The sequence below is a fragment of the Equus przewalskii genome, chromosome 14 (assembly GCF_037783145.1).
Source record: "Equus przewalskii isolate Varuska chromosome 14, EquPr2, whole genome shotgun sequence".
In the NCBI taxonomy this organism is placed as follows: domain Eukaryota; kingdom Metazoa; phylum Chordata; class Mammalia; order Perissodactyla; family Equidae; genus Equus; species Equus przewalskii.
The window spans coordinates 44,139,061-44,151,202 of NC_091844.1; the positions used below are offsets into that span (position 1 = coordinate 44,139,061).

General features: G+C 35.9%; 1 protein-coding gene and 1 long non-coding RNA gene across 8 annotated transcripts in view; one reads left to right on the forward strand and one right to left on the reverse strand.

Moving 5' to 3' along the window:
• LOC103546256 (uncharacterized) overlaps window positions 1-12,142 on the reverse strand; it is a 389,543-nt gene that overhangs the window by 345,755 nt on the left and 31,646 nt on the right. The window lies entirely within an intron of this gene.
• The window catches only part of PNPT1 (polyribonucleotide nucleotidyltransferase 1), a 46,352-nt gene that overhangs the window by 24,727 nt on the left and 9,483 nt on the right, over window positions 1-12,142 (forward strand). For both annotated transcript variants that reach the window (XM_008512716.2, XM_070572657.1), the window contains exons 14-18: window positions 2,143-2,213; window positions 4,278-4,314; window positions 6,280-6,346; window positions 6,430-6,519; window positions 7,781-7,834. In XM_008512716.2, coding sequence (XP_008510938.2) covers window positions 2,143-2,213; window positions 4,278-4,314; window positions 6,280-6,346; window positions 6,430-6,519; window positions 7,781-7,834 — 319 coding nt within the window. The remainder of the gene's footprint in view (window positions 1-2,142; window positions 2,214-4,277; window positions 4,315-6,279; window positions 6,347-6,429; window positions 6,520-7,780; window positions 7,835-12,142) is intronic.

The following is a 12,142-nucleotide window of genomic DNA, read 5'->3' on the forward strand; positions in this document are numbered from 1 at the left end:
TACAATGACTATAGTCTATCTCACCTTTGATTCAGGTTTTCTTTTATGCCTTTTAATAAAGTTTTCAAAGTGACTCCATTAAGATATTCTGCATACTTTTGTTAGCCACTCTGATAATCTCTGCCTTTTAACTGGAGTGTTTAGTCCATTAATGTTCAATTTAATTATTGATGTGATTGAATTTAGGTCTGTCATTTTATTATTTGTTTTTGCTTCCTCTGTTTTTTGTTTTTCTATTCTTTCTGCCTTCTTTTTGGATTTATTGAATATTTTTTTAGAATTCCATTTAAAGTTGTTTATTTGCTTTTTAGCTATACCTCTACAGTATTTTCCAGTGGTTACTATAGAGAATATAGTATACATCCTTAACTGTTCATGGTCTTTTTGGAGTTAATTTTGTACTACTTCACCTAAAATGAGGAAAGTTTGCAATCATTTAGGTCCATTTGCCCCTCCTTCCATCCTCTATGCTGTAGTTGTCTTATGAGTTACATCCACATTGTTATAAACGCCACAAGGCAATGTTATAACTTTTATTTTTAAGAATCACCTATATTGTAAAGAGGAGGAAAAAGACAGTCTTTTATTTTGACCTGCATCATTTCTCATGCTTTTTTTCCTTCCTGAATATCCAAGTTTCCATCTAGTATTATTTCCCTTCCATCTGACAAGACTTCTTTTAGTATTGTCCTATGGGTCTTCGGACAACAAATTCTTATTTTTCATTTATCTGAAATGTCTTTATTTTGCCTTTACATACAAAAAATCTTTTTGCTAAATATAGATTCTGGGTCAATGCTTTTTTTCTTTCAGCACTTAAAGATGGTTCCACTGCTTTTTTTCTCCAGTGTTTCTGATGCAAAATCAGGACTCATTCAAATCATTGTTCCTTGCATGTTATTTATTGTTTTTGTCTGGGTGTTTTCAAGATTTTCTGTCTTTAATTTTCAGCAGTATGGCTATGAAAAGTGTGGTTTTCTTTGTATTTATCCTGCTAAGGGTTTCCTGAGCTTGAACCCATAATTTTGTGTCTTTCATTTAACTTGAGAAATTTCAGCCAGTTTCTTGAAGTACTTTTTCTACCTCATTCTCTCTTTTCTGTCCATCTGTGATTGCAAGTACATATTTTAGTCCTTTTGATATTGTCCCACAGGTGTTGAAACTCTTTTCCTTCCTCCTGCCCCTCCGTTTATTCTTTAGATTGGGCAGTTTGCATTAATCCATCTTCATGTTCACCGACTCTTGTCATCTCCTTTCTATTATAAGATAATGTATTTTTCAGTTCTAGAATTTCCATTGGTTCTTTTTTATGTCCTTGAATATAACAGTTATTGAAAATCTTTGTCTGGGGCCGGCCCAGTGGCAAAGCAGTTAAGTGCGCACATTCCCCTTCGGCGGCCCGGGGTTCACCAGTTTGGATCCCGGGTGTGGACATGACACCGCTTGGCAAGCCATGCTGTGGTAGGTGTCCCACATATAAAAAGTACAGGAAGATGGGCACAGATGTTAGCTCAGGGCCAGCCTTCTTCAGCAAAAGAGGAGGATTGGCAGATGTTAGCTCAGGGCTAGTCTTCCTCAAAAAAAAGAAAAGAAAATCTTTGCCTGTTAATCCAACATCTGAATCAGCTTAGGGTCAATCTCTAATCATTGTCTTTTCTCTTGAGAATGGGCACCATTTCCTGTTTTTTTGTAGGTTGCCTCCTGAACATTGTGACTAATACATTGTAGAGTCTCTGGGTTATGTTATATCTCTCCAAAGAAGATTGATTTTTTTTTTAAATTTTAAGCAGACAATTTTATTGGCTCAATGTTTATTGAGGCTTCCTTTATGGTCAGGTTTTATAAATATTCCTTCCTCTTCCTGTCCTCTGCCCCTAGTACTCCTAGTATAGTGCTTTACATTTGCAGTCTATGTGTTGTAGTCTGTGATACGTAGTTTACTTTTGGATTATTGTTATTGAGGTTTACATATAACTTTATAGAATGAACAAATGTTTATTGTATTAAGTACCATGGCAAGCTTTGTATAGACTGTACTTATTCCATTTCTTTAAGAGCTAATTTGGTTCTTCAAATATTTTTAGTGTTCATCTTTGTTGTTAGTAAATTAAAGTCTGAGGAATTCTTTTTCTTCTTTTTTAGGTGCTTTGTACCATTACATTTGATTCATTAGAATCCAGTATTAAGTCAGACCGAATAATAACAGCTATAAAGTAAGTTATTTTTGGTTATGATGTTCTAGTATCTAATTGAAGCTCATATGGTATATTATTCATTACTTTTCAAACTTGTATCTCTGTATTTCATTTTTCTGTTTAAATAATAGTAATTTCAAGGGGTTTTTTTTTTTTGCTATGTTGTCTTCTAACTCATTGGTTGGAACAAATATTGGTAAAGCATTTAATTCTTTTTTTTGTAGAAGGTTTTTTTGTTGTTGTTGTTGGGAAAGATTTGCCGTAAGCTAACGTTTGTTACCAATCTTCTCTCGTTTTTTTTTTTTTCCCTCTCCCCAAAGCCTCAGTACATACTTGTATATTCTAGTTGTTGTAAGTGCTTCTAGTTCTTCTTTGTGAGCCTCTGCCACAGCATGGCTACTAACACACAAGTCATGTAATTCCATGCCTGGGAACTGAACCTGGGCTGCTGAAGGGGAGAGCACTGAACTTTAACCACTAGGCCATCAGGGGTGACTCCATTTAATTCTTTATATGACTATATTTAGCTCTGTCTCCAGAACCATTCCTCAGGCCAGATTTCCTGGGTAATCTTAAATGGATAGGTTTTTCTACTGTAAACAAGAGAGCAAATAAATAAGCAAGAGTCCCAGTTGCTAAAAAGAATCTGGAAGCTGTTAGTAAATGAAAAAACTTTGTCTAATCCCAAGCCACATTTGAATTTGTGTTAAAAAATACTTAGCTGTCCTCCTCTGTTCCTAAAAAGTCAGCAGTAAAATCATGTTGATCAATTTTAGATGATGAGAATCTGTATTACAATCCCCACCAAACATTACTGCATCAGAGTCCCGGGACTCACAGCCACAGTTCATTCTTTCCACAGTGCCTAAGAGTGTTGCTTCCCTTTCCCTGGTTAAGGATCTTGGAAGACCACAGGACCTCTGCCTCCCTCTTCCTACAGCCAACTGATGAGGATAATCGCTAGTATCTTCAGGATAGCATCACTAATTGTTTTTGATGTATCAGATAAAATTGACAATGCAGCTGTGTGTATAAGGCTGGACTGCTCATCATAATCAAAATGCTCTTTGGGGTAGCTCTTATCCTTTGTCTGTATTTTTAATTCCCATCTGGGCCAAAATTTAGTTGTCCTGCCCTTCTTCAGTTTGACTCCTTTCTTTTCTAGGAGGCAACACAGCTTCATAAGAAAGAGCACTGGGCTTGGCTAGGGCACTTCTTTATGTTCTAGTCTTAGGACTGTAACCTATGTAAGTGAGGGGGCACATGTCACTCAGCCATGCTGGTCTTTGGTTTCCTCATTTTGTAAAGTGTGGGTAATGCGCTAATGATCCCTATCCTCCTCTCTAGCTCCCCAAATCTATGATTCCTTTAGTCATCTGAAGGAGTCTAGTTTTTAGATTTCTTTTCCCAAGGCTGCAGTTTATGGTTATGCAGATTCAGTCCTAGCCCAAGACTTTCTAAATCCTCTGCACAGAGAGGTGCCTTTTGTAATCTCACCAAAAGGGGACACTGTTTGTGCTAAGACCCTTCATGTGCCTGTCTTTTCGTCAGTTAATGATAATCAGGTTTCCTGCTTCAGGAAAGGAATTGTTTCTTCTCATCCTTATCTTCCCCATTGTTCTAGATATAGTCACAAGAGTTCTGTTTTCAAACCCTGAGAAGATCTTTGCCTGTTAGATCTCCTGATTGCTCTCAGCTATATCATTTCAGTTACTGATCTTCATTTCACATGTTGACTGGGAGAAAGATCATAACTCTGAGATTTAATGTGTTTGTAACATTTAGGATTCTGACAGTTATTAATGCTTAAAAAATATGTATCTACTGTCTTAATATTCAAATCTGGATATTCAAGTGCTTGTATTTGAAGCAAAGTTGTTTTCCTAAATCTGTATAGAATTCATTCATAAGCCCTAGAAAAAATACTGTCTCTGACATCCTTCTGATTCTCCTGGTTTTCAATTTCAGACCAACTCTCTTTAATACCCCATTGTTTTTTAAAATCCCTTTAAATCTTTTTTGGTTGTTTACTGAAATAAATTTGTATCTGTATGTTTTTAATATTATGCTTTTTGTTTGTAGTGGAGTAAATGATAAAAACTTTATGCTGCACTATGAGGTAAGGTGAATTTTTCCCCCAACGTTTTATTATGAAAAATTTCCAGGATACAGCAAAGTTGAAAGAACTTTACAGTGAATACCCATATACCCACTACCTAGGTTCTACCATTAACATTTTACTATGCTAGTTTTGTCATATATCTGTTAAGGTAGATTTGCAGGCTGTCTATTGCATACAGAAGGGATTTAGAGACAAAAGTAGTAGCTTTCCAATCAGCAACTTCCTGTTCTGAGCCATACATAAGAAGTTAAAATATAGTGGACAATATTGTTTTAGTCAAGAAAGAGTTTTATCTGTTTACATGTGTGTCAAACAAAAGTGGGGCTTTTCAAATACCTCAACTGGGAAATCACCTTCTCCCTTTAGTTCATTGAAATGTTCATATTTTTACTCAGTTGATTAGTGGTAAAAGTACTGAGGTATTTAGTGTCAGCTTACTTTATCTGAAATCATTATATATAGTTGAGTTTGTGATTGACTTTATTCACAACTAATCATAAAGGACCAGACACAACATATAATACTTTAATTTTAGTATTTGAAGCATCCACACTGGAAGGCTAGGGTAAAACAGCAAGTTGCTTCACCTTTGAGTGACCATTGTTCGCTGCCGAGAATCTTAAACTTAAGATCTCAATTTTGTTGAACCTGCTATAATTATGGAGAATATTTCATGGAATATTCTAGAGAATATCCAGAAACCTGGAGATTTTCATAGGTCTTGAGTCCCTTATAAATATCCTGTTCTGGATATACCCAGAAGTCAGAGAGGAACTGTAACTAAGTAAAGTTCATCCTTTGTCATAAACTGAAGAGCACATGGCAGTCTTTAAAAAGGGTAGCTATGGCAAACGCAGCTCTAGCTGATTATTGGGGGGAAAGGTGGAGGAGACGGCAGGAGAAGGATATGGGCTGTTACTGCCATTATCATTACCTTTTTTTAAACATTTTTAATGTAAAATAAAGATATTGAAAACTATATAAAACAAAGGATGGTTTAATGAGTTTTTATAAGGCAGACAGCCTTGCACCACCCAAGTCAGAATAGAAGGTTGCTAGTCACCCCAGAAGCTCCTCTGTGTTTTTCTTCCCAGTCTCAACACCCTTCTTCCCCTAAAAGTAACTACGCTCCTAAGTTTTATAGTAATCACTTTCTTGCACTTCTAGTGTACATCCCTAGATACTATAGTCTTGTCCATTTTTAAAAATCTATTATTTCTTTAAGTCTGTCTTAATCTACAGGTTTCTCTTCCATCACATTCTTTTCTTTACAGTCTCTCTATTGAAGCTCCAGGTCCGTTTGACCTGTAGAGTTCCCCCATAGTCTGGGTGCTGCTTATTGCACACTCATGATGCAGCTCAACATATTTCTCTGTCCTTCTGTCTCCTGCAAATGGAGCTCTAGATCCAGAGGCTTGATCAGATTCAGTTCCATCACTCCTTTCAAAAATTATTTTGTTAAACTGGAATTCCAGATTTTTAAGGGAAATTTCCCAATTTTTTAAATGAGCGCAACTAATTCATATTTCTTTAAGAGAACATATTGGTCACATAAAACAGTTTGCAACCTCTGGCTAAAGTAAAAGCCTGATTGGAAGAGATCTCTGTTTCCTCAGTGTGCATTTCTTTTTAAATATGTGTATATTTTTTCTTATTACAAAAATGTAGTATTTTGTTATTGTTAATAATTTAAACATTATAAAAATTTATAATGTAAATCCACATAACTATCCACTTCCACCCTGATTCACCTACACACTAGAAATAGCTACTTTTAGCAATCTGGTCTATATTTTAGATGTCCAGACATTTTTTGTATATATATGAATGTACTTTTTTTTTTTTTAACAAAAATGGGATTCTCTGGTTTTGTAACTGTTTTATTATTTTGGTAATATATCTTGGATATTTTTCCATGTCAGTTGTATATATGTGTGTGTGTGTGTTTTTTTTTTTTTCAAGTTTCCTCCTTACGCAACAAATGAAATTGGCAAAGTCACTGGTGTAAACAGAAGAGAACTTGGGCATGGTGAGTACAAATCTGTAAACCTATATGGTATTCTTACAGAGACTTAGTACATTTTTTGCTTATTATTTTCTATTCTAATTTAGGTGCTCTTGCCGAGAAAGCTTTGTATCCTGTTATTCCCAAAGATTTTCCTTTCACCATAAGAGTCACATCTGAAGTCCTAGAGTCAAATGGTATGGTATTGAAATGCTTATCCTAGTCAAAAAGACCAAACTCCCTGTTATATATTCTTAACTTTTCATAAGCAATGTTACATTGTTTATTACTACAGTGCCCAAGCCCACTGCAAGAGAAAAATGTGTTTAATCATATACTTGTTTGAATCTCTGTTCTTAGCTAATGAATTGTTTTGAAAGCAATATAAAACAAATATTTCTCTTTACATATCTGTTATAATAGATCCAGTTTGGGTTATTTCTTTATTTTTACACACATGCCATAGAACAAGCCCAGCCTAGAGAGAAGAAGGGCCAAAATAGAGTGATCCATTAGGCAGGTGACACCTGTCAGATGTCACAGATATAAGCAGACACCACAGAGAGGCTAGGCTAAAAGGTCAAATTTAAATATAACATCAGTCCTCAGGTCAAGGCAAGATATGGTCATTAAAGGCAGAAAGAGTACAGAGTTCTCAAAAATGTAGCAGACACAGATCAGATGGTCATAGATACTTAAAAAAAAAAAAATACCAGAGTAAGCTCAGAATTTAAACTAGACTTTCTGTTCTCTACTGGGTGTGACTAGGCTATAGCTTATGGCCTAAGGAGAGAGCCAGAGCTCTGTATCTTTAACTGCCTTCTGATTAAGCAACAAAAAAGGCATGCTGGTTCTTCTGGGAGGTTTCTTAGAATCATAATCTCTAGCAGTGCTGTCCAATAGAACTTTCTGTGATGGTGGAAGTTCTCGATCTCTATGCTGGCTAATTAGGGGACTGAATTTATTTCAATTAATTTAAATTTAGTAGCCATATGTGGCTAATGGCTGTCATATTGGACCATGCAGCTCTGTATTTTGTGGTTTAGGAGAGATTGCCTTAAGTGCTTTTAAAAAGAAAGACGGAAAAAATATTGAATATTTATATTACAATTGAATATTTGTAAGGAAATAATCAATAGTAACAATTTTCTACATTTTTTTTTTTTGAGGAAGATTAGCCCTGAGCTAACTACTGTCAGTCCTCCTCTTTTTGCTGACGAAGACTGGCCCTGAGCTAACATCCATGCCCATCTTCCTCTATTTTATATGTGGTACGCCTACCACAGCATGGCATGCCAAGTGGTGCCACGTCCGCACCCAGGATCCAAACCGGCGAACCCCGGGCCACTGAGAAGCAGAACGTGTGCACTTAACCACTGTGCCACCGGGCCGGCCCCAATTTTCTACACTTTAAAAAATCAGAATATTATAAAACAAGGTTTTTTTTTCTTTCTATAGGATCATCTTCTATGGCATCTGCATGTGGCGGAAGTTTAGCATTAATGGATGCAGGTAAAAGAATTATGTCTCAAAACTACTAATGCTTTATATATACTTGATTAGTATAAAATACAAGATTTCTTTAAAACTGGGTTTTAGTAAGACTTGGAGAAGCCAGATTACAGATTACCAAACCAGGCCAGAAGCAAGATAGCTACAAACTGCAGCTTCAACTATAAAGGTATTTGCTGGAATTCTTATTTTTGGCTAAAAGCAGTAGAATAAAATTATTTACTAGCCTTGGTTACCCAGTGAGCTTTCTCACCTTCCAAAAGGTGGCGAGATCCACAATTGATTCCATTCACCAAGGAAGTTTGGATTAGCAAGCAGAAGTATTAAGACCCAGGAAAGTAACCATGTAATATTCCAGTTGATTTATGCAAGCCATAAGAAGAACAATGCCCCTCAAAGAAGTATACACAGAATTTTAGAAAGGAAGACTGCAAGTAGTTCAGGATAATCTCTGGGTCTGAAACACCAAAAGGGAAAGTCAGTATGTTAAGAAGCTCTGAAAACAGTTTCTGTCAAACAGTCACCAATGCTGCTATTCAAGAAGAAAGAGAAAAGGAACCTACAGGCACTCAAGAGGCCATTCAAGGAGTTCCCTATAAATTTACACATTACGGTACAGGTATGGAAATACAGAAAGGACAACATAAGCAAAGATGAAATAAAAGAATGGTGGGAATGTATAAAAACATTATCCAGAAAGATTAAAACTTAAGCCAAAGCAAAAAAAGCTAAAGGCGATTAAAGGCACTTTCTAGTTGTGTTCAGTGGAAGGAAAACATAATCTGATATTTAAGGTACCTGGTAAAATAGTATTCCTTTATTCGCCTTCATACATTCTTTCAACAAATCTTTATGCCCACTCTGTGCCAAGTACTGATCTAAGCTCTTGCGATGCAAGTGAATAAAAATGAAGCTCTTGGGACACAAGTGAACAAAACAAAGTCCCTGTCCTCATGGAGCTTGCATTCATTAGTCTTCCAAGCTCACACTGGAAAACAGAACAAATCCTGAGAAAGGTGAACTGAAAGATAAAATTAAAGGAGATCATAAGAGAGTCTTTAACTGCTTTAAAGGAAGTCAGATCTCTTGATCTAGACAAAATCCGTCCTAAGTAATGATGAGAACTTCAGAATGAGATAACTGAAGTATTTGAGAAATCACAGAAACTAGCATACCAAGGACATAAGAAATTCTTACTTTTGAAAGATAGGTATTTTCTGTAAAGTATAACCCAGTGAACTTGACAGTGACCCTTGGCAAGACTCTTAAATAGATTATAAAAAGAATGGTTTATAAGTATTTTAGAAGAACGGAAGGGGCTGTGGATAGAAGGAAGCAGAAGGGACTCAAAATAAGTCATGCCGTAGTAAACTCATTTTTGTTTTTGAAAATATTACTAGGTTTGAAGTGGACAAGGAGGATGCTGTTAATGTAGTATATCTAGAGTTAAGCTTGGCAGTTTATGATCCTTGTGTAAATGATGCAGAAATTGAGACTGTGTGATAGGCACACCAATCATATCTGCTTGTAGGACGAGTACAGGGGATTGGTTAATCTGATCGGTAGGTAGGAGAGGGGTCTCACGTGGAATACTAGAAATGCTTCATCCTAAACCCTGTCCCTTTCAATGTTTTTGTTACTGAGTTGACTGAGAACATGGGCCTGCCAATATAAAGGAGTGGGTGACTGATATGTTAAATGATAACTTTAATCTCTAAAAAAATCTTAACAGGATAAAAAATACATGAAGCCAAATATAAAAAAATTAAATTTGACAATGTCAAGTCCTGTGGGAAAAGCCAATAAACATATGCAATTCAATTCAAATACATGAGTGCTTGCCATGCCCTACGTCAGGCACTGTCCTATATCCAGGGATACAAATGGTACCCTTTTTTTTAAAAGGTTACATGTGCAAAAACAAAGATACTAACAGATCAGAGAGCGAATACAAATACGTACAAGGCACAAATAGGTACGATATGGGTGAAGAAGCAGGTTGAAGGTAATTGGCTTTATAGAGAGCTACATTTCATCTGGTTTTAAAGGTTGAGTAGTTGTTGACCATGCAGATTAGGATCAGGGACTGTATTTCATGTGAAAGAAATAGCATGTGCAAAGTTATGAAGCAGTATAGTAGTGTGTTTCTGAAATGTATTCGAAAGAAATGATTAAGTAATAAACTGGGACCAGATTTTTTTTTTTAAAGATTGGCACCTGAGCTAACAACTGTTGCCAGTCTTTTTTTTTTCTTTCTTTCTGCTTTTTCTCCCCAAATCCCCTCAGTGCATACCTGTATATTTCAGTTGTGGGTCCTTCTAGTTGTGCCATGTGGGACGCTGCCTCAGCATGGCCCGACAAGTCGTTCCATGCCTGCGCCCAGGATCCAAACCAGCGAAACCCTGGGCCGCTGCAGGGGAGCATGCAAACTTAACCACTTGGCCACAGGGCCAACCCCTGGGACCAGATTTTAAAGGTCATTATTATGCTAAGGAGTTTGAACTTAGAGCTAGTATTTTCCAACTCAATATTCCATGAAATAGTGTTCCACAGAATGTTGATTATTGTATGGAAAAAAGTATGTGTTCTTAAAGTACATTTCAGTAGGGTTAGGCAGATTTATTTAATATGGGTTAAATAGACCTTAATATGCTAATATGAATACTGAATCTCTAGGAAAAGTATGTGTATATTTTCCAAACTTTTTTGATCACAGAACATGTATAAAAATTTCCTGAAAGCAGATAATGGGGAATTTGAAGGATTTTATGTAGAAGAGTCACATGATTTGAATCTGCCTCCTTTTTTTTGTTGAGGTGGTTTTTCCCAGCTTAGATGAAACACTAGGGGATAGAATGGGAGAGAAGAGGAGCTGGGGGAGAGACTAAAATCTGGGAAACCAGACAGGGAGACTTTGCCAGGGCAAGAAATAATGTGGACTTGGACTAAAGGAGTGGCAATAGATATTTCAACATTTAGGGGAAAGGACAACTTTCCAAAAAGACTGAAGGTAGACTAATCAGATCTTTGTGACTTGATGGGATATAGGAAATGAAGAAAGAAGTGTTGATTCTGGCATGAGTGTCTTAGTTGCTTTCAACCAAAATAGGGAATGCAGGAGAAAAAGGATTTATTAGGGGTGATTAAATTTTGAATATATGGGGACATTTAGCTGATGATATCCAACAGGCAGGTTGGCTGTACAGATCCAGGCCTTAACAAAGAGAAACTAGGCAAGAGAGGTAGATTTTTAAGTCATTAGCATTATAGGTGATAGTTAAAACTGTGGGCGTAAGTAAGATTGTTTAGAGAACATGAAATAAGATCCCTACCACACTCCTTTATACCAAATAAATTCCAAATGATCACAACTTAAAACTTTAAGAAGTGAAACATGGAAGATTTTATCAAAATCTTGGAGAGCAAAAATCTTTCTAAGCAAAATCCAGAATCCATGATTGCATATAACCTTTAAAATTCTATACAGGGAAAAAAACTCAAAATAAACAAAGTCAACAGACTAGGAAATAATATATTTCATATTTATATTTGATTTACTGTAATATTCTACATTTATATTTAATGAAGATCTGCCCATATTGAAAGAGCTCTTACAAATAAATCAGTAAGAAAAAGACTAACAACCAAAAAGGAAAATGGTTGAAGTCCATGAATATAGGCAGTTCACAGAAAAAGAAATATAAATGTTTATAAACATGAAAAAAAAGTTTAGCCTCACTCATAAAAACAGGAATCAAATTAAAAACATTAAGCCATCTTTTTTACCCTTTAGATGGTCAAAGGTAAAAGATTTGACAAGAATTAAGAATATGGACTGCTGATAAAAGTCTAAAATGCTACACTCTTTGGAAGGCAGTTTGATGGTATAACAAATGTAAATCCACACACCCTTTGACTCACTAATCCCACTTCTATTGTGTGGCTGATAAACACATAAGGGGAGTACTATGCAGCCATTCAAAAGAATAAGATAGAGCTTTGTGTGGTGTCATATATCAATACCCAACATGTTTTTAAGTGAAAAAAGCAAGATATAGAATAATAAATGCATTTAGTATGCTTCCATGAGTAAAGAAAATAAAAGATTACACTTAGATTTATACTTGTGCAAAGAAATTTTCTAGGAGGATACACAAAAAACCTAATGGTGGCTATCATGGGGAGGTAGACTGAGGGGCTCAGGCTGGAAGGATTTACCAAATACATGGTTACTTTTCAAAAAAACAAAAAGAAGGCACTAAAAGCAAAAAGGCAAAGAAACTGATTGAGTTTGTTATTATTAAAGAG